General features: G+C 42.5%; 1 protein-coding gene across 1 annotated transcript in view; it reads left to right on the top strand.

Annotated features, from left to right (window-relative positions):
- The window catches only part of CWC27 (CWC27 spliceosome associated cyclophilin), a 251,153-nt gene that overhangs the window by 178,252 nt on the left and 47,047 nt on the right, over positions 1-25,854 (top strand). The window contains exons 12-13 of the mRNA XM_083153032.1: positions 13,143-13,252; positions 14,417-14,523. Coding sequence (XP_083009158.1) covers positions 13,143-13,252; positions 14,417-14,523 — 217 coding nt within the window. The remainder of the gene's footprint in view (positions 1-13,142; positions 13,253-14,416; positions 14,524-25,854) is intronic.

Below are 25,854 nucleotides of genomic sequence, written 5' to 3'. Positions count from 1 at the left end.
AGTACAGATGTTCTGTACAGCACCCCATTTCACCGTATGGCCATGCCCCGGGCTCGTTTTGAGGCAATCCATAAATTTATACATTACACCGATAATGCACAGTGCCCACCCAGAGATGATCCCACCTTTGACAGGCTATTCAAAGTCAGGCCGGTCATTGATCATTTCAGTGCCAAATTTGCAGAGCTATACATCCCTGATAAATGTATTAGTATCGACGAGTCCCTTATACATTTTAAAGGAAGGGTTAAATTCCGCCAGTACCTTCCCAGTAAGAGGGCAAGGTATGGCATAAAAATGTATAAGCTGTGTGAAAGCACCACAGGGTACACCCACAAGTTTAGGGTATATGAAGGGAAGGATTCAAGAATTGAACCACCAGAATGCCCCCCCTCCCTCGTAGGTGTTAGTGGAAAAATTGTCTGGGATTTAATGCACCCCTTCCTGGATAAGGGTTATCACCTCTATGTGGATAACTTTTACACCAGCATCCCCCTGTTTAAGGCCCTTGGTTCAAGAGGTACAGCAGCTTGCGGTACTGTGCGCAAGAACCAAAGAGGCCTCCCCAAAACGCACATTGCCCAAGTAATGAGAAGGGGTGAAAGCAGGGGAATATGCACCGAAAATATGTTGTTGGTCAAATATAAGGACAAGAGGGATGTCCTTATACTGACAACAATTCATGGAGACAGTACCACCTCCATCCCTGTACGAGGTACCAGTACCCACACCTCAAAACCAAATTGTATCCTAGATTACAATAAGTACATGGGCGGAGTGGATCTTTCAGATCAGGTACTGAAGCCGTACAGTGCCCTGCGGAAAACAAATATCTGGTACAAGAAGCTGGCCGTGTATATCATCCAGATGGCACTGTATAACGCTTACGTGCTATTCCGTTCTACCGGCCAGAGGGGGACATTTATGCACTTTCAAGAGGAAGTCATAAAGAGCCTAATATTTGGGAATCAGCAGGCAGAGGGCCCCAGTACTTCTAGTACTGGCCCCCGTATTGTACCAGGGCAGCATTTTCCCAACGAAATCCCCTCCACTGCAAGAAAGGGCAGGACACAAAAAAGGTGCAAAGTTTGCTATAAAAAGGGAATAAGAAAGGAAACTATTTTCCACTGTGAAACTTGCCCCGACAAACCCGGCCTATGTATAAAGGAGTGTTTCAAAATATACCACACATCTATGGATTATTAGGTTCATCATTTCACCGTGCTTCGGGGGTCTTGCTAATGCCACATAGCACCCACCATTCATTCCACCAGAATCTGAGCTGCAAAATCCAAAAATCACTCCTTCCCTTCTGAGTCCTGCCATGCACCCAACTGGTATTTTTTGGTCACATGTGAGGCATTGCCGTACTCTGGAGAAATGGGGGCACAGATTTTGGGGTGCTTTGTCTCCTTCATTCCTTGTGAAAATGAAAAATTTTGAGCCAGAAGTACATTTTTGTGTAAAAAAATGTATTTTTTTCATTTTCACTGCCCAGTTGTACCAAAATTGATGAAACCCCTGGGGGTTTGAAATGTACACTATACCCCTAGATGAATTCCCTGAGGGGTGTAGTTTGCAAAATGGGGTCACTTGTGGGGGGGTTCCACTGTATTGGTAATGCAACATAGCACCCACCATTCATTCCACCAAAATCTGTGCTCCAAAATCCAAAAATCACTCCTTCCCTTCTGAGTCCTGCCATGCACCCAACTGGTATTTTTTGGTCACATGTGAGGCATTGCCGTACTCTGGAGAAATGGGGGCACAGATTTTGGGGTGCTTTGTCTCCTTCATTCCTTGTGAAAATGAAAAATTTTGAGCCAGAAGTACATTTTTGTGTAAAAAAATGTATTTTTTTCATTTTCACTGCCCAGTTGTACCAAAATTGATGAAACCCCTGGGGGTTTGAAATGTACACTATACCCCTAGATGAATTCCCTGAGGGGTGTGGTTTGCAAAATGGGGTCACTTGTGGGGGGGTTCCACTGTATTGGTAATGCAACATAGCACCCACCATTCATTCCACCAAAATCTGTGCTCCAAAATCCAAAAATCACTCCTTCCCTTCTGAGTCCTGCCATGCACCCAACTGGTATTTTTTGGTCACATGTGAGGCATTGCCGTACTCTGGAGAAATGGGGGCACAGATTTTGGGGTGCTTTGTCTCCTTCATTCCTTGTGAAAATGAAAAATTTTGAGCCAGAAGTAAATTTTTGTGTAAAAAAATGTATTTTTTTCATTTTCACTGCCCAGTTGTACCAAAATTGATGAAACCCCTGGGGGTTTGAAATGTACACTATACCCCTAGATGAATTCCCTGAGGGGTGTAGTTTGCAAAATGGGGTCACTTGTGGGGGGGTTCCACTGTATTGGTGCTTGGGGGGTCTTGCTAATGCGACATAGCACCCACCATTCATTCCACCAAAATCTTTGCTGCAAAATCCAAAAATCACTCCTTCCCTTCTGAGTCCTGCCATGCACCCAACTGGTATTTTTTGGTCACATGTGAGGCATTGCCGTACTCGGGAGAAATTGGGGCACAGATTTTGGGGTGCTTTGTCACCTTCATTCCTTGTGAAAATGAAAAATTTTGAGCCAGAACTGCATGTTTGTGTAAAAAAATGTAATTTTCCATTTTCACATCCCAGTTGTACCAAAATTGGTGAAACCCCTGGGGGTTTGAAATGTACACTATACCCCTAGATGAATTCCCTGAGGGGTGTAGTTTGCAAAATGGGGTCACTTGTGGGGGGGTTCCACTGTATTGGTGCTTGGGGGGTCTTGCTAATGCGACATAGCACCCACCAAAATTCCACCAGAATCTGAGCTGCAAAATCCAAAAATCACTCCTTCCCTTCTAAGTCCTGCCATGCACCCAACTGGTATTTTTTGGTCACATGTGAGGCATTGCCGTACTCGGGAGAAATTGGGGCACAGATTTTGGGGTGCTTTGTCTCCTTCATTTCTTGTGAAAATGAAAAATTTTGAGCCAGAACTGCATGTTTGTGTAAAAAAATGTAATTTTCCATTTTCACATCCCAGTTGTACCAAAATTGGTGAAACCCCTGGGGGTTTGAAATGTACACTATACCCCTAGATGAATTCCCTGAGGGGTGTAGTTTGCAAAATGGGGTCACTTGTGGGGGGGTTCCACTGTATTGGTGCTTGGGGGGTCTTGCTAATGCGACATAGCACCCACCAAAATTCCACCAGAATCTGAGCTGCAAAATCCAAAAATCACTCCTTCCCTTCTAAGTCCTGCCATGCACCCAACTGGTATTTTTTGGTCACATGTGAGGCATTGCCGTACTCGGGAGAAATTGGGGCACAGATTTTAGGGTGCTTTGTCTCCTTCATTCCTTGTGAAAATGAAAAATTTTGAGCCAGAACTGCATGTTTGTGTAAAAAAATGTAATTTTCCATTTTCACATCCCAGTTGTACCAAAATTGGTGAAACCCCTGGGGGTTTGAAATATACACTATACCCCTAGATGAATTCCCTGAGGGGTGTAGTTTGCAAAATGGGGTCACTTGTGGGGGGGTTCCACTGTATTGGTGCTTGGGGGGTCTTGCTAATGCGACATAGCACCCACCAAAATTCCACCAGAATCTGAGCTGCAAAATCCAAAAATCACTCCTTCCCTTCTAAGTCCTGCCATGCACCCAACTGGTATTTTTTGGTCACATGTGAGGCATTGCCGTACTCGGGAGAAATTGGGGCACAGATTTTGGGGTGCTTTGTCTCCTTCATTCCTTGTGAAAATGAAAAATTTTGAGCCAGAACTGCATGTTTGTGTAAAAAAATGTAATTTTCCATTTTCACATCCCAGTTGTATCAAAATTGATGAAACCCCTGGGGGTTTGAAATGTACACTATACCCCTAGATGAATTCCCTGAGGGGTGTACTTTGCAAAATGGGGTGACTTGTGGGGGGGTTCCACTGTATTGGTGCTTGGGGGGTCTTGCTAATGCGACATAGCACCCACCAAAATTCCACCAGAATCTGAGCTGCAAAATCCAAAAATCACTCCTTCCCTTCTAAGTCCTGCCATGCACCCAACTGGTATTTTTTGGTCACATGTGAGGCATTGCCGTACTCGGGAGAAATTGGGGCACAGATTTTGGGGTGCTTTGTCTCCTTCATTCCTTGTGAAAATGAAAAATTTTGAGCCAGAACTGCATGTTTGTGTAAAAAAATGTAATTTTTAATTTTCACATCCCAGTTGTACCAAAATTGGTGAAACCCCTGGGGGTTTGAAATGTACACTATACCCCTAGATGAATTCCCTGAGGGGTGTACTTTGCAAAATGGGGTGACTTGTGGGGGGGTTCCACTGTATTGGTGCTTTGGGAGTCTTGCTAATGCATCATAGTACCCACCATTCATTCCACCAAAATCTTTGCTGCAAAATCCAAAAATCACTCCTTCCCTTCTGAGTCCTGCCATGCACCCAACTGGTATTTTTTGGTCACATGTGAGGCATTGCCGTACTCGGGAGAAATTGGGGCACAGATTTTGGGGTGCTTTGTCTCCTTCATTCCTTGTGAAAATGAAAAATTTTGAGCCAGAACTGCATGTTTGTGTAAAAAAATGTAATTTTTCATTTTCACATCCCAGTTGTACCAAAATTGGTGAAACCCCTGGGGGTTTGAAATGTACACTATACCCCTAGATGAATTCCCTGAGGGGTGTACTTTGCAAAATGGGGTGACTTGTGGGGGGGTTCCACTGTATTGGTGCTTTGGGAGTCTTGCTAATGCATCATAGTACCCACCATTCATTCCACCAAAATCTTTGCTGCAAAATCCAAAAATCACTCCTTCCCTTCTGAGTCCTGCCATGCACCCAACTGGTATTTTTTGGTCACATGTGAGGCATTGCCGTACTCGGGAGAAATTGGGGCACAGATTTTGGGGTGCTTTGTCTCCTTCATTCCTTGTGAAAATGAAAAATTTTGAGCCAGAACTGCATGTTTGTGTAAAAAAATGTAATTTTTCATTTTCACATCCCAGTTGTACCAAAATTGGTGAAACCCCTGGGGGTTTGAAATGTACACTATACCCCTAGATAAATTCCCTGAGGGGTGTAGATTGCAAAATGGGGTGACTTGTGGGGAAGGTTCCTAACTTTTAGCACTTATGGTGCCTAGAAACCTACATGGTGCCTAAAAAAAAATCTCATAAAAAGGAGGCTCCAAAATCAAGTAGGTGCTCCTTCTATTATGAAGCCTGTGGTTTGGTCAACGTGCACACTAGGGCCACATATAGGATATTTTTGAAAACAAAAGAATTGGGGGAATCAATTTTTAGTCACATTTCTCTAGTAAAATCTACTGTATTTGTTAGAAAAATGTATTAAAATTGAAACTCTGCAAAAAAAAAGAAATTTTGAAATTTCACCTACACTTTGTTTTAATTCCTGTGAAACACCTAAAGGGTTAACAAACTTCCAAAATGCTGTTTTGAATACTGTGAGGGGTGCAGTTTTTGAAATGGCATCATTTATGGGGGTGTCTCACATACAAGTCCCTCAAAGTCACATCAGAACTGAACTGGTCCCTAAAAAAATCAGTGTTTGAAATTTTCTTGAAAATTTGAGAATTTGCTAGTCATATTTGAAGCCTCCTAGTGTCCAAAAAAATGAAAAGGGGGTTGAAATAATGATGGCAACATAAAGTAGACATATGGTCTATGTTAGTTATTAACTATTTTGAGTGGTATGATTATTTGTCTCACAAGCAGAAAATTTAACATTTTGCATATTGCTAAATTTTCCATTTTTTCACGATATTTTGGTATTTTTCACAAAAAAACACAGACTGTATCGACCAAAATTTACCACTAACTTGAAGTACAATGTGTCACGAGAAAACAATCTCAAAATCACTGGGATAAGTAAAAGCAAAAAAAAGTTATCCCCACTTAAGTGAGACATGTCAGATTTGAAAAAAAGGGCTCTGTCATGAAGGCACAAACTGGCTCTGTCATGAAGGGGTTAAAGAAAGTTCTCCCTTTCAGAAGCTAAAATGAAACCATCCGTGCCGGAATTATAGGCAAAATAAGGCTTGGATTTATTTTGGTATTCATCAAAGGAGAATTGATCTTGGTTATGGAGACATGCACACAACTGTAAAGTAACCCTGGCGTAGGTAAATGAAAAGATAGGATATAAAAGCCTGTATTAATAGGTTCTTGCAAACACCTCATATAAGGTCATAGAAAAAAAAAACTTAATTAATTTTTTTTTTTTTTTTTTTTTATGGGGAGATGGTTTCTTATGAAAATAGATATTTTAATAAAATATCTAATTAAATCTCTGCACTCAAATAAAATATATATCCAAAAATTCAGCATGTATTATGATCTCTGAAAGCAGCTCATAAAAAAACTGGTGTTAGTAAGCAGTGATGAGTTGGAAGCACACACACAGCATGTTTCGTTCTTAGGAATTCTTGTTGTACAGTATGTATATCCAAAAAATACAAACAATATAAAAGTCCCAGTCACAAACCATATGTCCTGGTTCCCCTGGCAAAGTGACATTGGTCAGTTGAATAGTTTGTCTTCCCTCAGTACAACATAGTGATATCTTAATATTCCAGTAAAGGTGATCTGTTTCAACCATTAGCATAAAGCTGAACAAATGGTTTTTAACTTGTCAACGTGTTTCGTCCACAAAAATGTATTTTGGTATCCATCATCATAATGAGGATAATCGACCCAGCCGTTGTAACCATATACGTTTCTAAAGATTTAGGGGGGATTCAATCCCAGGTGACGACTGTCGGAACGTCCCAACAGTCGTGACCCTGGCCTGTTCTCGGCCCGCTCACCTGTTTATCGGCAGGTGGGATTCAATGTCCTGCCTGACGATCAGCGAAAATGGGGTGCGGCTGCATAAACAGCCGTGGATTTTGAGATACGGACGCGTTCTCGTCTCGGCAAAATGGGCCTGGCCGCTTTTAAAGTCGGGTCCATTCTTCCAAGATACTTCTTCAATGCTGTCAGGCAGGGGCATAACTAGATATTCATAGGCCCCATAGCAAAAGTTTGTAAGGGCCCCCTATATAGCACCTGATGGTGATAAATGTATGTAAATCATATTTCTTAGACAGTAAAGATGGGTCCCCTTCAGCTCTGGGCCCCATAGCAGCTGCATCCCTTGCACCTATGGTAGTTACGCCCATGCTGTCAGGAAGGACATAATTTCCATCATAGGCACCCGCCACTATTTCCCCCATTGGAAATAGCGGCGGGGATTGAAAACCCCCCTAATTACTGTATGTAACAAAATTCAGTTTACACTGCCTCTCATCCATAATACCACATTTAACCCTTTGAGTGCCAACATCTCTGTGAGAGATGTGCAAAATATCTGCTACAAATACCATCTTCGTTCACATTTGTTATATAAATTCAAATAAGAAATGTGTAAAAAAAAAAAAAAGTGTTTCCTATATAACTTAAATATTACAAGTCATTATGATGAATAAGAATGTTTGCTTGCCAATTTTAACACCCATTTTGACAAATTCACTTGGCACTCAAAGTTAAATGATACACAGGCTTAAGGCCCCCATACACTAGCCGATTTTGGTCAGATTTCAGCCAGATCAGTCGGATCTGGCTGAAATCGGACCAAAATCGGCTAGTTTTGATGTCCCCTCAGATCCGATGCGCGGTCCCGTGCGCATCGGATCTGTGTCGGGTGGTCGGACCTGCTGCACGTCCGACCACCCGACTTGGGACCTAGTGGGGCGGCGCGACGGTAGAGGGAGCAGGGGGGGCTGGGGACGCTGCGGGGGACACAGGCGGCATAGAGCCGGCGGGAGCTGTCAGTACGGAATAAAACAAAAAAGCCCATACAATGAATGGGTGGCCTGTGATTGGCTGAGCGCGCTCTCAGCCAGTCAGCAATTGGCTGAGAGAGCGCTCAGCCAATCACAGGCTGCCCATTCATTGTATAGGCTTTTTTTTTCTAGCACTGACAGCTCCCGGCTCTATGCCGCCTGTGTCCCCCGCAGCGTCCCCAGCCCCCCCTGCTCCCACCAGCAGCCCTGCTCTGTAGCCCCCCTCCCCCCCCCCCTGCTCCCTGGGTTTTTTACATGTGATAAATCGAGACGATTTATCACATGTAAAAAATGGCACATCAAGTGCCAATCTAATCAAGCTCCCCCGGGGAAGCTCAGGGGGAAGTCGGGGGCGACTTGTCCTAAGGACAAGTCGCCCTAGTGTATGGGGGCCTTAAGTTCTGGGTACTGCTTTCCTGTATACTTGGCTGAGTTCTGGGTGTTGCTTTGCTGGTTGCACAAGCTGAGATCTGGATATACCATTGCTGAATACATATGCTGAGTTCTAGATACATACAATGGATCATGATGAAGTCTTGGTCTTTATGTTTGGAGTAGGTCACAGCATACCAGGTACACAGCATAGGCAAGTATAGTTACGGCAAGCAGCATACAGGGAATCACAGCATAGATCAAACTCTTCAGAATGCTCCAGTGGTCCCTGCCGTAGCCCGCACCCCGGCCTATTACTTAGGTAGCTATTCCACCATCAAGGGAAATGACCTCCTGCCCTGGAAACACTTTTATTAGGAAGTCACAGGTGCTGCCAATCAGCCTAACCTTGATCACATCAATTTTCTTACTGATGCTGCTGATGCTCTAAAACCTGGACTGGATCTTCCACATTACTTTCATGTGCTCCCTGCCACACTGGTTTTGAGGTGCCATTTGAAAGGGGTATTACAAAATGGCTTGAAATGTTAGATACAGTAACATCTGTTTTTATTATAAAAAGCTGGGAGAATTTTTCCTGGTTTATAACTATAGTACTAGGTCAAATGTTGACACGTTATAATTCTTATAATAATAATTATATTGCAAGGCTTATGTTAACCTACATGTTATACTGACCTCATTGGTCTATCCTACACTGAAAAGTGATGTGTCTAAAAAGTGTTGACAGCGATGCTGATAAGTCACTGATAACAGGCTTTTGGATCCAAGGAAACATTGGGTCACAGTTGTACAATATTTTATCACTGTGGTAGATGTATGAAGCAGTGATAAGGGAGAAGTGATAAAGTGCCTGGTACGTTATCAACAGCCAATCAGCTCCTAACTGCTCCCTTTTAAACCCAGCCTGTAACTTAACAGTCAGGAGCTGATTGGCTGGCGATAAGGTACCAGGCACTTTTATCACTTCTCCCTTATCACTGCTTCATACAGCGACCCCTGTATACTTTAATACCGGTATGACATTTTCTGTTCAATTGTTGTAAATGTGTAACGATCATTGCACACAAAATAACACTGAATCCTTGTGATGTTTTGAGATTTAAATGGAAAAATATATTTTATAATCAGTATCTCTCGACTGCATGCTTCCATAAAGGATCCCCAGCGCCTTATACTTTATTAACACACTTAACATCGGCACTCACCTTTCCTAGTTTTGGGGTGCCCTATGGCTTGTGACCACATTGTTTAAACAGACATTGTAGGGGCTCTGCACACACTAAATTAACTGATAATAAATAGTGGAGATTTGGTTCATGAATTGATCAATGCATTTAAGCCTGCAGCCCCCTTCACGGGACCATACTTTTCTGCAGGTCCTTTGATGTGATAGCTATGTGTATTGTAGCCATTTTCAGCGATAGTGTTAGGACCTGCAGAAAAGTGGGGTCCCTTGAAGGGGGCTGCAGGCTTAAATGCATTGATCAATTCATGAACCAAATCTCCACTATTTATTATCAGTTAATTTAGTGTGTGCAGAGCCCCTACATATATATATATATATATATATATATATATATATATATATATATATGTGTGTGTATATATATATATATATATATATATATATATATTTATATTTATATTTGGCGGTGCTTCTGCAGTTTGCCAGCGGCTCCTATCAGAAGCATAGAGATGTAAAGAAAGAGCTGAAATAATGACTACTGTGAATTCTGTACATAGACCATCATTTATTGTCTACTCACTGTGGCTTTAGCTTTCCTATGAGGAAACAGAACACACATGAGGGTCACATGAATGAAGAGAACACACCTATACAATCCATGACCCCATATTGGGTGAATGCTCCTGCAACTGTCGGATGTGGAGATTGCTTCTGATTTGGGATTTAATATTTAAACTCCCGACCTCCCGGTTCCTTAGAGCTATTACTAGCTAAGGACCAAGCTGTGTAATTGGGTAATCACTACTTGGCTGACCGGAAGTGTTTCATCCAATCAGCTAACAATAATGCCCAATGTGAGTATATCTTCATTATACTAATTGGCTTGTAAGCTTTTACATTTAGGGGCACATGCAGACCTGTATGTTCTGCATTCTCATTACTCATTACCTGATGGATATGGATCATGACTACACAGTTATGTGGCATCCCTCTCTCATATACACAGTGCCTTGTAAAAGTATTCACCCCCATCATTTGCATCATTTCATTCAAAGAACATGCTTACGACTTTGAAGATGTTTATTTTTATTTTTTTTATTGTGAAGCAAACAACAAATAGGATAAAATAACAGAAACCTTTGGCGTGCATAAGTATTCACCTCCTTAAAGCCAGTACTTTGTAGAGCCATTTTTTGCAGCAATTACGACTGCAAGTTGCTTTGGATAAGTCTCTATGAGCTTGCCACATCTTGCCACTGGGATTTTTGCCCATTCCTCAAGGCAAAACTGCTCCAGCTCCTTCATGTTGGATGGATTCCGCTTGTGAACAGAAATCTTCATGTCTGACCACAGATTCTCAATTGGATTGAGATCTGGGCTTTGACTAGGCCATTCCAACACATTTAAATGTTTCCCCTTAGACCACTCGAGTGTTGCTTGAGCAGTATGCTTCGGGTCATTAACCTGCTGGAAGGTGAACCTCAGTCCCAGTCTCAAATCACAGGCAGACTGAAACAGTTTCCTTGTACCTGCTGCTGAAAAACATCCCCATAGCATGATGCCGCCGCCACCACCATATTTCACTGCGGGGATGGTGTTCTTGTGGTGTTGGGTTTGTGCCAGACAGAGCGGTTTCCATGGTGGCCAGAAAGCTCAAATGTATGGAGGGAAGTGCTCATCTGACCAGAGCACCCCCCTCCATACATTTGGGTAGTCACCCACATGCTTTTTGGCAAACTGTGCCTTCTTATTTTTAACACTAATGGCTCTTTCTGGCCGCTCTTCCATAAAGCCCAGCTCTATGGAGTGTGGGCTTATTGTGGTCCCATGAGCAGATACATCAGTCTCAGCTGTGGAACTCTGCAGCTCCTTCAGGGTTACCCTTGGTCTATGTGCTGCCTCTCTGATTAATACCCTCCTGGCTCGGTCTGTGAGTTTTGGAGGGCCGCCCTTTCTTGGAAGGCTTGTTATGATACCATGTTCTTCGCATTTTGAGATGATGAATTTGATGGTGCTCTGGGGGATCATCAGAGATTTGAATATTTTTTATATAACACAACCCTGACTTGTACTTCTCCAAAACTTTGTCCCTAACCTGTTTGGAGAGCTCCTTGGTCTTCGTGGTGTGGTGCCTCTTGCTTAGTGGTGTTGCAGCCTCTGGGTGTTTATACTGACAGATCATGTGACACTTAGATTGCACACAGGTGAACTTCATCTCACTAATTAGGTGACTTCTGAAGGAAATTTGTTGCACCACAACTTTTGAGGGGCTAAAGCTGGCCACACATCAGACCAACTTTTCTCCAACCATCCAACTAGTTGCTTGGATGGAATAAAAATCTGGTACTGGATTGGGAGCAAATGTAATATTTACTTCAGAAATTTGCTCCCAAAATCTGGAAAAGGACAAAAACTGTCGCTCAGACATGGTACTGCAGTTGAATCTGTTTGATTTTAAACAATTTGACTGAATGTTTTTGTCCATTTACCTTGGTTTGTGAGAACATTTCTGATTGTCCTTTGCTCCTGTCCAGTACCATATTTTTATTCCATCCAAGCAACTAGTTGGATGGTTGGAGGAAAGTTGGTCTGATTTGTGGCCAGCATGAGTGGGTGAATACATATGCTCATGCCAATTTTCAGATTTTTATTTTTAAGTAACATAGTAATTAAGGTTGAAAAAAGATGTTAGTCCATCGAGTTCCACCTATTTGATTTGTAACTACTGACTTGAGCAAATCATATCTATAGGATTCCCTTAGTGGCCAAAAATGTATCCAGTTTGATTTAAACTCCTAAACAGTAGTTGCTGTAACCACCCCCACCGGCAATGAGTTCCAGAATCTTACTGCTAATGGTGAAGAATCCCCTTCTTAATTCAGTACGGAATTTCTTTTCCTCGAGCCTCAGGACATGCCCGTGTGTCCTAAGTACAGATGGAGCGTCTTTCATCATTGCAGGGGCTGGCGGTGGATTCGCCACGCGCCAGCCTTCGGAAGGGGAAGCGCATGCGTCCCCTCGCCGCCGGTCCCCGCCACGTTCTCCCAGCTCCTCCCCTAACCCTGCCCGTCTCCCTGAAGCGGAGACGGGCAGGGTTCCCGTCCCCTGCCGACAGGAAACTGGGGCGCGTGTGTGTGTGGGACGCTCAAGCGTCCCAGTCAGGTGTAGCATCCGCTTGCCAGCGGGGGTTGGTCTGGCGAGTCCCAGCACTGGATGAGCGGCGCTACATCTGTATAGGCCTGTTAGTGAACAAATCATCTCCCAGTTCCATATGATTCCCAATCCTATATTTGAACATACTAATCATATCACCTCTCAACCTCCGTTTCTCCAGTGAAAACATATTTAGCCTGGTTAATCTATCTTTGTACTCTAGTGATTAGAGACCTTTTACTAGCTTAGTCACCCTTCTCTGTACCTGTTCCAAGTAATTTCTGTCCTTTTTAAGGTGCGGTGCCCAGAACTGAACACAGTATTCCAAGTGTGGTCTCACCAATGCCTTGTAAAGAGGCACTATCACATTGGAATCACTTGCCAGTGTCCGGTTTGCTTTTGCTGCTGCACTTGAGCAGTGTGCATTGTTACCCAATTTATCATCTATGATGACCCCCAAGTCCTTCCCTACAGCAGAATTCCCTATAATAACTGTTTTGCTTATAAGTAGCTTGTTCATTTTTGTATAATTATTACATTTTGTAATACTTAGCTGAGAGAACAATAACGAACAGCGCTCTGGGCGAGTATCTGAAGGAGAAAGAAAAGTATGAAGACTGCAAGAAGAAAAACACAAAGAAAGGGTCATCCAGAGAACAACAGGTAATACAGTAATTTTATATATATATATATATAGATATATATATATATATATATATATATATATATATCTATATATATATATATATATATATATATAGATATAGATATATAGATATATATATATATATATATATATATATATCTATATATACAGTATATCTCTAGTGTCCATGATTCTCTAAAACACTGCCATCTGCTGGCAGAGAGTGAAACTACATCTTTCTCACATGCACAAACACAGAATGTAGCAGACTAGCTTTCAAAGCTTTTTCTTTGAGTGGGCTTTCTATTAAGGCTAAGGATATGCTATTAACATGAGGCCATTATACAGATATGTCTACATAAATCTAACCTCCTTTTTTGTTCAACGTTTTCAAGTAAAATGTTTCTTCTTAAAACATGGCAAATAGCACAAGCAGCTGATTACAATGACATTCAGCATGCCTATATTCTTTGATGTCCCATTTCATATGCAGATACAGGTGTAGTCGCACACAAAATAGAGGCATGATGCATATCATTTTAATCAGCAGAGTTTGCTTGTGCATCTTATTTGGCAAAAAAAGGCATACACTAATGGAGTTTCATGGGACCTGTCAGCTCACTCATGCCAGGCATCTCCGGCTGCGTGGAGTATTGAAGACCACTGTAGATTATATATACCCAGCTGCATTACTCATTTCCAATATATACCCAGTGGATGGGGGGAGGCTTTTCTACACTTTGGTTGTGGTTCAGGCATTTAATATAAAATTGTATTATACCAATGTGATGTCATGGACATCACAAGTAATTCTGGGAGAGCAGAATGGCTTATTTTACTGTGCACCCCATGCAGAAGTGAGATAACATGAGGAATGGGGCATCGTCATTTAACCTATAAAGAGAGTCCATAAAGCTTCACACGTTGTCTCTGTCTGTGTGTTACATATGCTTGCCCTCTATTGCAGGGATTGGGAACCTTCGGCCCTCCAGCTGTTGTTGAACTATGCATCCCAGCATGCCCTGCTACATTTTTGCTATTTGGCCATGCTAAAACTGTTGCAGGGCATGCTGGGATGTGTAGTCTAACAACAGGAGGGCCGAAGGTTCCCCATCTCTGCTCTATTGTGATAACAAAGTGGATTTATGAAGTAGAAACTTGAATTCTCTACTTTTTTTCAGACTTTGGCGCTTTTGGACCAGTTTAAATCAAAACTGACGCAGGCAATATCTGAAACACCGGAAGAAGAGATCGTATCCGATATCGAAGAGGACGATGATAAAGGATGGTAAGGAATCTCCTGTTCTGTTCAGGTTATTATACACACTTGTATAATACACTGCTTTTATGTAGCATTCAATCAGCACATCCCATTCTCATTTAAGGCCAGGGCCCTTCTACATCCTTATATAAATGAGAACTATTCAATATTAAAATATAACTTACAGTTAGAGGTACTGTCAAATTCAAAATAGGATTTAAAAAGTAAATAACGTGGCATTTTTCAGCAATTGCACGTCCCAGTCAGATGTAGCGTCCACTCGCCAGCGGGGGTGGTCTGGTGAGCAATGGTGCTAAATGAGCGGCACTACATCTGTACTACAGTACACTTTGCATATATTTAGATGAGCATGCGCATTACGATATAATATGTTATCGCTGGAAAAAGACATAAAGCGCAACGGAATATACACATAATTGCATTATTTATATATATATATATATATAAGAGCGGGGGTGCGGCACTCCTTAAGGCTGATGATCCCAACAGGGGGAAGGGGTTAAGCTCCCTTTGGCGGTGCCCTCCAACTGTTAGACCTCCGGAGGGGTCCAGTAAACACAGGGTGTAGGGGGGGCGGCAGCACTCGCTCAGTAAAGAAATACACAGAGGCGTGGGTATGCCAACATTTCGTGGCTGTGTTGCCGTAGGCACCTTGATAAAGTGGCAACACAGCCACGAAACGTTGGCATACCCACGCCTCTGTGTATTTCTTTACTGAGCGAGTGCCGCCGCCCCCCCTACACCCTATATATATATATATATATACTTATTTTTATTCAATGTAAATATCATCATGTTTGGACTCGTATGAATCTGTATTTTACCAGCAGTGACCCAGTCATTATGGATGAATACTCGCACACTGCAGTTACAAGTTATATAAGTAGATAAGTATGTATACAATTTATGCCTGAGTTGTAAGGCGGAGCATTGAAATTATATACTGAACAAAGCCAATGTGTGGGCCATTGATAATTTGAGGGGTGTGTGTCTTTCAGACCAATGAAAATACATTTCATTGTGTACTATTTATCTATTGTATACAGTACATTAATATTGGGTATCAGAAAACACACACACACTCTCACACACACACGCTCTCACACACACACTCTCACACACACACTCTCACACACTTACACACTCACACACACACACACACTTTATGATGTCTTCTGCTTGACGATGGATAACCTGGATCCTGGGTAGCGTGTGTATGAACATGTTGGTTGTAATTCTTATCTATGTTAGTTACTGTATATCCATCTGCTGAAATACTATAGACTGTTGGTATCTTATTACTGTAACTCTATCTAGATTTCTAAAAGTATATGTTTGCTGTAAATAGTCATACTGTACTGGCCCATATTTGCTGTTATATCTTCGCTTTGTTGATTAAATCTGTTTTTGCGCCTAAGGCCACAATAAAATAGTATATTAAGTTGTACACTCTTTCTTAAAGGTATTAAGGTGTGTATAACCACACCAGAGGTATATAGGGGACAAAATAATTGTTTTTTTCAGCTGGTTGAAAAAAAAGTCACTTTATTGAATACCCGCCTTAATGACCCTGTTCCACACAATGGGGCAGATGTATTAAGCCTGGAGAAGAGATAAACTGGAGATAAAGTGGAGATTACATGGAAGAGATAACGCACCAGCCAATCAGCTGTGTTTGAAATATGACAGTTGGGATCTGATTGGCTGGTGCGTTATCTCCTTCCACTTTATCTCCAGTTTATTTCCTCTTCAGGCTTAATACATCTGCCCCAATGGGCCTTACGCTAGTTCACTCTATCTGACAAAATCCTTGTTAGATGGACAAAACCATGTGCACTGCAGGGGGGCAGATGTTACTTGTGCAGAGAGAATTAGATTTGGGTGGGGTTTTACTTCAAAGTGAGATCTATATTGCAGTGTAAAAATAAAGCAGTCAGTATTTACCCTGCACAGAAACAAAATAACTCACCCAAATCTAATTCTCTCTGCACATGTTACATCTGCCCCCCTGCAGTGCACATGGTTTTGTCCATCTAAGAAGGATTTTGTCAGAAAGAGTGAACTAGAATAAGGCCCTATATCAGGTAACAAGTCGGACGAGTGTATGTGGGGCTTTACTTAAGTAGATTGCTTAATAATAAAAATGATTGTGAGTGAACCCTTTGCCACCATTAGTGGTAGGGTGTTCAAACAAACTGTATGAACTGTCTGTGTGATTGCAGCAGTGTCGATTTAGAGACTGTAATAGGCAGGGTCTGGAAGAGGTACAGTGATTTGGGCATGAGGTTCATGTCCTGCCCAACAAAGAAATAGTGAGGTCCCACCATCGAAGAAGGTCTAAATGAAATTCTCTGCATGAAGGGAATCGTATTGACACATTATCTAGGGGGGTATTCAATCTCCGCCACTATTTCCAACTGGGGAAATAGCGACAAGCGCCTATGCCCTTGATGGCTAACCTTGACACACTTGCTGTTGTTGAACTACATATCCCAGCAGGCTCTGCATCAGATTTAGCATGGCCAAATAGCAAAACTGAAGCAGCGCATGCTTGGATGTGTAGTTCAACAACAGCTGGAGTGTCAAGGTTAGCCATCAAGGGTCTATGCAATGATGTCTTTCTGGACAGCATCGAAGCGGCATCTCGTCAGAACGGACAGACTTTAAAAGCAGTTCGGCCCGTTATGCTGAAAACAGCCGTGGATTGTCAAGATCACGGCCGGTTCCACAGCCGTTTTTGCAGACACCGGTAATTGAGCTTAGAAGTAGAGGTTTTTGTTTGCTCCTGCTGTATGTCAACCTGATATTCAGGTACCTTTTTTATACACAATACCTTTTATTTCCTCCCCAGGTTGTCCACACTCAACATCACTGTACTTGTAATTAAAAAGGTAGCACACAGTGACTTTGCAACACTAAAGCTGGGTACACACTTTGCGATTTTACTAAGCAATATGCACGATGATACTGTTGCCAATATTATTGTGCATATCATTTAGTGTGTACTCGCTATATCATTAATGATGTCATTAAATTAACGGGTCATTAACGATCTTCCCCTGTCGCCGGAACATGCATTCAAATCTGACTTCATTGTCAGAAACTACATGTTTGGCGGGGGGTCCGGGTGACCTTACCGAACGATAATATTGTTCACAATATCAGTCAGTGTTTTCTCTCTTTAGATCAGCGGTTCTCAAACTGTGAGTCCTGGCCCCAAAGTGGGTCCCGACCTTCTCAGCATGGGGTCGCGACTGCAAGTTGCTGACCATCAGGCTAATGACTTTTCTAATCTTAAACTGGCCATCTACAGATCGATTGTCAGATTGGGCTGGTTGAAACAAAACCCTGGTAATAGCTGAGTGACAGTTTGGCAGTTTTCCAGCATTTCAAAGCAAATGGTCAACTGTCATTTGCTCTCATCCATTACCAGGTTTTTGTTCCAACCAGCCAGATCGGACAATCGATCTGTAGATGTATGGCCAGCTTTAGTCAGTGATTCAAGGAGTCTGAAAAATCGGTTGAATTGTCTGTTATTTTAGACTCCTCCCATCATTGTGCCTCCACAATGCTGCCATGTATGTGCTGTCTGCTGACTATACATGTGATGTGATGACCTTCTGCAGTAACTTGTTGGGGTCCTGTAATTATTTTTATTGTCTCATGGGGTCCTAGAGCAAATTAGTTTGAGGATCGCTGCTCTAGATGATTCGTTGCGCGGCACTGCCAATATCTTTAGTTGTATCGGCAGTGCCGCATATAGAATAGCGTATACCCAGCTCAGCAACATTGTTCTCCATTGATACTGTATAAGATTTCGCCCAGTTTACATGCTGGAGATGTTACCTCTGATGACCCCCGGGGTCCACTCTTTCTAGGAGCACAATTAATTATTTGTCCTCTCCGTTTTTAGTTTGCTATTCAACATCGCCACATATCAGGTATAAAAACACTGTGTAGGAAGTGCGCTTATTTGTTGAATATTTATTTTTCCCTGGTGTCTGAAAAGAATGTGTTTTTTGTAGCCTAGGGGGAACCACTTTTCAGGACCTATTTCAGTACATTGTTGGTGCTAATTAAAGGTAAAGTTAATTGATTAAGCATGCAGAAATCGGAGACGTTTTGGAATGTTCGCCTGCCTGTTGGTAGCAATTGAGAACTGTGCTTGGACACTGTTGTGCAGACCACATAGCCAGCCTCAGCACAGTTTGTTTGTACAGTTGCTATTATTCTGGCTGCCATTAGACCATTTCTGAATAGTATATTCTGTGTTTCTAAAGAATTTCCTGTGATTGTCAGCACAAGTTTCTTGCCAAAATCAAAGGTCCGTATTGACCTTTTAGGCATTGGCAGTAAACGCTTGTGGCGATTGTCGGTGTTTCAGGACCCAGACAGAAGACAAAAAGCTAATATGTAATTCTGTGACGTTCTCTGTTTCTATATCCGAGAATAATTTATTATGTACACGCTTGCCAAAATATTTAATGAAACCTCAACAAGGACAAGGCAGGGGGTTAGAACAGTGTTGCACCAATAGTCATTAGCAGTAGTCACAAGTGCTGCATTTTATGCCAAGCATTGAAAATAATCATGTTCATCGTATGAAAGAGTCGCAGAACCACAACCTCAAAACACACTAATAAGCCCCAGTAAGAGAGAATACGAACGAACGTCATCTCTGCCAAACTTGATGAAATTGCTCAGGATATCCTCAAGCTATGGTAAGGAAGAATTCACTGTGTACCACCCCTAAGGCTTGGAACCTCTTGTAAAATCCTTTTCTTTTAACTAGTAGTTTCCTAGCCTCAAAGAGAATTTCATGAATGAAGGTCTGGGAGAACATATAAGCATGCAGGCTAGAGAGCATGCCTAATATATGTATGGGTAGTGACAGGTCTTACTGTGTTGTCAGAAGACACAATAAGGTACAGTGAACAATATGGATCTCATGCAATGTGTTCTTGTTGTATGAAACTTGTATGAAGTATTGCTCCACAGGCCATAGATTGCAATTCCCTATTGCCTCTAGAATCACAGCACAAAATAATATCAACAAGTCACCCCCTTTCGGGCAATGACCTGAGTTGTCTACATTACATTTGCCAGTTATACACACAGCATAAGAAGCAATTGCAGATTGTGGCACTTTGAATGTCTCCTTCCTAGAGTTATCATGCATCACTGGCATCCAGTGTGAGAGTGAGATGAACTGATATGTAATTGAGAAATTGTATCATTGGAGCTGGGTGAACAATAAAGTCACTGGGCCTAATATAGCCTGCAGGTGGCAGGCCAAGCACGATCCATTGGAGAATGCCCGTATTTTTAATGCAGCCGCAGTTTTAAAACCAACACACCAGGTTGGTTTAGCCTTTTAAATTATTGATACTTTAATTATTGAATACAGGCTAACATGGCAGAATCGCAACCATGGCTGTGTCTCGCAGGCCATTACAGAATTCCTAATAACTGGTAAGTCTGTGAATAAGAAACGTTAGGTGACTCCATTGCCAAGGTCGCAAGTACGGTGGCGCTCGGTGCACAGCTCATATGCCCTGTCGTAGGAGAATCGGCAGCATCCAACAGTCCCTGTTACTGCCTACTTTAATGAATGTAGCGCTTTAGCTGCTCACCCATGTGGTCTGCCCCCATCCGATTCCTCTGTCTCCCGCAGCATCAAGGACAGGGACTTCCAGCTCTATGGAACGATGCAAGTAAGGTACTTTAGTAGCACAACAGCTACCAGTGGAGAGACTGGGGGAAGGAGGAACGATGATACACATGATGAGGAGTAAAGATGAGAAGATGAAATGCAAAGTAGGGGGAATGTGGAGGATGTGCTCTACTGTGGCATAATGTGTATAAGAAGCTTTACTGTATGGTGTAATGTGTATAAGTGGTACTACTGTGTGGTGTAACATGAATAACAAACACTACTAAGATGTGTAGGAAGCCATCATCAGCACACTACAGTGGTTACAGTGGATGAATACAAAATATGAAAATCAAACAAAATACCTGCAAAAGTATCAAATTGATCATCTTACCAGCAAAAGTCCTTGTGAGGCAGCCATCTTAAGCACATTGTATAGGTTAGAATAAGTGGGATAAAGGAAACGTGATACAATTGAGGAACTAAAAAATGTAGAGAGTAAGATCATAGCCGATAGACAGAGTCATCAGATCCAGGGATTGTTCATTCTGTCCACAAGCGCACCAGGCAGGGAAGCCATCTTGGGCACACTACTATTGTTACAAAGGTCAGGAGAATCAACATGGAGATGTGATCCATCGTGGGATAATGCAAAAAAAAAGATACAAATTTATAGTATGCAACGCCATACAAAATAAAAGATATTCCTTCTCATATCAAGTTGTTTATAGTTCACATGAAAACCATAAGTAGAAATTGGTTATGCTCTTGGGCAGTAGAAAGCATAACTGGTACAAATTGGAGCGGGAGGCAATGGAGAGGAGGCTGGATGTCCAGGTGGTAGAAGTCAAGGATTGATCCCATCATGCTAAGCAACACAAACTTTTTGCTTTCAATATTGAGCAGGCCATGTTCCTGGGTGCAGCAAAAATTGGCAACAAAATGTTTCCAGTATACACATTCCTTTCTTATGGTTATGGATTCCATAATCCTTCCAGGACTAATGTAGTAACTTTTATAGGTAGGTATCTGGACTGCTAGAATACAAACAGGACCTATATTCCAATGCACTGGTTCCCAAATTTTGCAAGGACCTCTAACCATTTGTTTTCCAGGTCACCTGTGGATGATGGACCTGTGACCTGTGGCAAATGTGACCGTTGGTGATATACATTGCGCCTGCAGGGTGACCTGGGAAACCTGAGCTTCGTGGGGTCCTTGAGGCCTGATTTTGAGATCCGCTGCTCTAATGCTTACACATGGCTATGGTTGTAGTATGTTTACGTATATTGCGGTGTTGTATTATGATGTTTTCTCAATGTATGTGAACCCTAATGGCTGCATTTAAGTAGCTTCTCATTTTTCCCAACATTTTAAATGACTTAAAGGAAGCACAAAAAGTCAGAATACTGCGGCCTGATTCGCTTTTGTAAGTAAAGCAAATAAATCAAGCAATTGGGCAAAACCATGTTGCATTGCAGGTGGAGCAGATGAAACCGGCGCAGGGAGATTTAGATTTTGGTAGGGTGTGTTTACGCTAAAATCTAAATAGCAGTGTAAAAATAAAGCTGTCTAACCTAATGCCCCTTTCCCACTGCAGGCTTTACACGGTAAAATGCCGTTTTTTTAGCCTTTTTAAACGGCTAGAGCTGCAGTGGGAAAGCTCCAGGTTGCTTTACACGGGTAACAAATACCGGTATTTGTTAACCGGGTAAAAAGCAGTGTTTTTACCGTGTAAGAGCCGTTTTTTTGGCAATGGGAAAGGGTTTTAAACGGTATTTAGAAATAATAATAAAGGTTAAGAACATGATTGGTGCATGTGATGTTTTAATGACAGGCAAGGTTTACTAGAGAGTTTAAACGTGTTGCTTTGTGGTTTACATGGGTAAAGTGTGAATAGGACAAAAACTGCTTTTAAACGTTATTTTAACGTTTAAAAGCTGCAGTGGGGAAGGGTCATTGTGGCTATTACCCGGGTAAAGACACGTTTAAAAAAAACGGGTCTTTACCCGGGTAGGCAGTGGGAAAGCAGCATTAGTGGGCTTCATGCAACAGCATCCACTACTTACCCCGCACGGAAAAAATGTAATCCACCCAAATCTAAATTTCTCTGCACGATTGGCGCACCTGCAGTGCAACATGGCTTTGGCAACTTGCTTGCTTTTTTGTTTTACTTACAAGCATGAATCAGGACCTCTGTGCATAGGCCAACACTAGGGCAGTGGACATACTTCAGTAGCACATTAATGCAGATTATTCAACTTTTGAGAGCCACTAGAGCTATATAGTTACCGTGTTCTATATAAGTAGAGACAGATTTACGTAATCGGAAACTAGGCACATGACCTTGGCTCCCTGGTTATTTTTCATGAGTTGTGGTACCATTCCTAAAATTTATTCAATTACATTTCAAAAGACCAAACATTATCCCCACGACTTCATTATATTGTTTAGCGGATCCGCTCACAGCGAGTGTCGGAATAAATGCTAATTATTGTACATTTATCACCAACTTATTTTTGTATTATATTGCATTTTTTGGGGGGGAGGGGGGGGGGGAGTCCTTCTTTTGGAATACGTAACACTTTTTACGATAACCTTCATTGGGGGGGTTAGGAAGTGCTTCATTCCTTTTGTATGATTTTGATCTGTCTACAGCCACCGATTTAAACTGTCATTTTCTACCTATAGACATTTGTTTTTTGTTGTTGTTTTTTAAGTATTTTACAATTTTTTTATTTTTATTTTTTTTCCTTCTGGCTGCTTTTTTGGCATCGGTTTATACCAGTCTGGGACACTGAATCTTGTTATTAGTGTTCAACTGGTTCTTTATGTAAAACAGTTAGAAACCCAATTCTTTTGTAAACATGGTGTGTAGTTTTTGATAATCATTACCAGATTGTGCTGCCTTACATGGAGGGCAGTGAAGGAAGTGTCATTAGCAAATTTGGGAGGGAGATATAAAGCAAAGGGCTTTTTTACATTAAAATGTCTGTGTAATCCATACAAGGCTCCTGCCAGATGCCATTGATTTGGTGTCAGTCTGGCAGGGGTGATAACATGTACACGTCTGCAATGCCGGCAGCTACAGTGTCAGCTGTCAGACACAAGCATCCTGATTCTCAATCTGACTGCATTATGGAGTCTTTCCACAGGCTTCAGTCCTACCTGACTTCTGTGGCTCCCTAGAACTTCTATGATGGAGGCAATAAAAACAAACCTCCGCAGCTTTAAACATATTCAAATAATACCCAAGCTTAGGGAAAAACTGCAGATACATGTTGGAAAGGCTTTAATCAAATTAATTTCCACTTTGTAAATGTTCATTAAAGCATTAGAGCTGCAGATTATTCCTCTGTATGTTTGGAACAGCTGTGCTGTATTGCCAACAAGTAATACTGATAATGGTACTTATGTAGTATCTGGGCTGCCGATTTTTTGATTGTATGCCTTAAGTTAAGGCATACAATCAGATGCGATGCGATATCGCATCGCATCGCATCCGATATCGGATGCGATGACCCGATTTTTCCATAGGAATCAATGTTAAAATGATTCCTATGGAAAAATGGGTCCTTTTCATACCCCTACTATCCAAGTGGGCATGGAGTTGGATATAAACCTGTGGCGAGCGTAGCGAGCCACCGAGCCCGAAGCGTGGCGAGCGAAGCGAGCCCCGCGAGGGGACGGTATTCGTCCCCTCGCGGGGCTCGCTTCGCTCGCCACGCTTCGGGCTCGGTGGCTCGCTACGCTCGCCACAGGTTTATATCCAACTCCATGCCCACTTGGATAGTAGGGGTATGAAAAGGACCCATTTTTCCCATTGAATTCCATGTTAAAATGGACTCAGTCCATTTTAACATTGATTCCTATGGAAAAATCGGGTCATCGCATCGCATCGCATCGCATCGAATCGCATGGTCGCATGCGATGCGATGCGATCTCCCGATCCGACCCGATTTAGAAATCGGCAGCCCAGATACTACATAAGTACCCTGATAATATTATGGCATTGAACAATGTCAAAGTACAGCCAAATATTCTTAAACCAACAGTATAATATTGGTCTAATTTACTGACACATTGGGGTCCCCAGGCCGCTGTCACGGAAGAGACTGTTCGCACTAACCTCTGGCTAGACTTCTGCTAGCAGTCGGCCATGTTTTATCGGACGTGCCGTTCTACTGTGGCTGGGATTTTGCATGGCTTCCAAGCAGATTTCCCAGAGCCAAGCAGTGTCCCAGGGGCTGGCTTAGTACATGTGAGTCAGTTAAATCCCCGCTCGGACCCCAATCGTCCTAGCTTTTGTAATTCAAAGACCATCCTTTTGGGGGCAGTCCTAGACAAGACCTATTGGAGAAAGAGCGCTATATAAATAAAAGCAGTTTTATGCGAGTTCAAATAAAAAGGGGGCTACCCGCTGGTAGGTGTCCTATCTACATAGAGCTGACTAGGTATTACATATGGTCTAAAATCGTTAACGATATTGTTCAATGACATCCCCTGCACCCACTGCTCATTGATGATATAGTCAACATTGTGCAAACACTGGCTGACTGGGGGGCTCGGCATACACTGACTGTGGGGTGTAGGGGGATGGGTCATACACTGAGGGGTGGGGTGGGACTTGGCATACACTGAGTGTGGTGGGATAGCGCATACATTGACTGACTGTGGTGTGGAGGCATGCACTTACTGACTGGAGTGGTGGGGAGTGAGTTGACGTACAATGACTGAATGGGATGGAGAGTGATTTGGCATAAACTGCTTTTGGGGTATGGGAGGATTTGGCTTACGCGGACTGACTGGTGTGGGTGCATGCACTGACTGACTGGGGGATGGGGAATGATTGGCATATACTTACTGGCTTGGTGAATTGGCATACACTGACTGGTGTGGGGAGGGTTAGCATACACAGACTGATTCGGGGGATTTAGTGTATACCGACTGGTGTGGGGGCATGCACTGACTGACTGGCTTACACTGGCGGCTGACGGGGGTGTGGAGTGATTGGCATACACTGACTGCCTTGGGGGGGGGGGGGGGGTTGCATACACTGACTGTGGATTTAGCATACACTGACTGTTTGGGGAAGGTTTGTTTGAGGAAGGGGGGGGGGGGCATATCAGCTTTATTATTAAAAACATTTTAATATATAGATTCTATGCCTGGTGTTCAGCACTAAGCTTTTCTGCACCAATGCTGCAGTGCTTTACAGCGACATATATTAATATTTTTTAAAACATGCAGTGATACATGTGCATTTATAACACTGGGATGTCTGGTGCCTCTCTCCATTCTGTGAAAGCTCCTCCACCCTGGGCCCGGCACTCTGCACCACACCTATGTGGACACCCCATCCTGCAGCCTATGTAGTGCTACTAGTCACTGCACTCAGTTCAGGCTGCACCTTTCAGCTATTGTCCCCTACTCTTCAATGGGGTACTGGCAGCCAGCTCTATGCATGCTTGTGGCCCCACCCTCCTAGACAATAGTCCTAGCTGCAGCAGCTCTGCATCATACACTCCACTAGTGCAGCGCACTGAGCATTAACTTCTACAACAACTGTTTGGAGCCGACTCAGGCCTGCGGCTATATATATATATATATATATATATATATATATACGGTTCCTATCTTTGTGCTATTCACTCTGCATATGAGTTGGGCCTCTGCAGATAAGT

Source organism: Crinia signifera, chromosome 1, assembly GCF_055691185.1.
Source record: "Crinia signifera chromosome 1, ASM5569118v1, whole genome shotgun sequence".
NCBI lineage: Eukaryota > Metazoa > Chordata > Amphibia > Anura > Myobatrachidae > Crinia > Crinia signifera.
The sequence above is the reverse complement of the archived record's forward strand: the minus strand, read 5'-3'. Positions and strand labels throughout refer to the sequence as shown.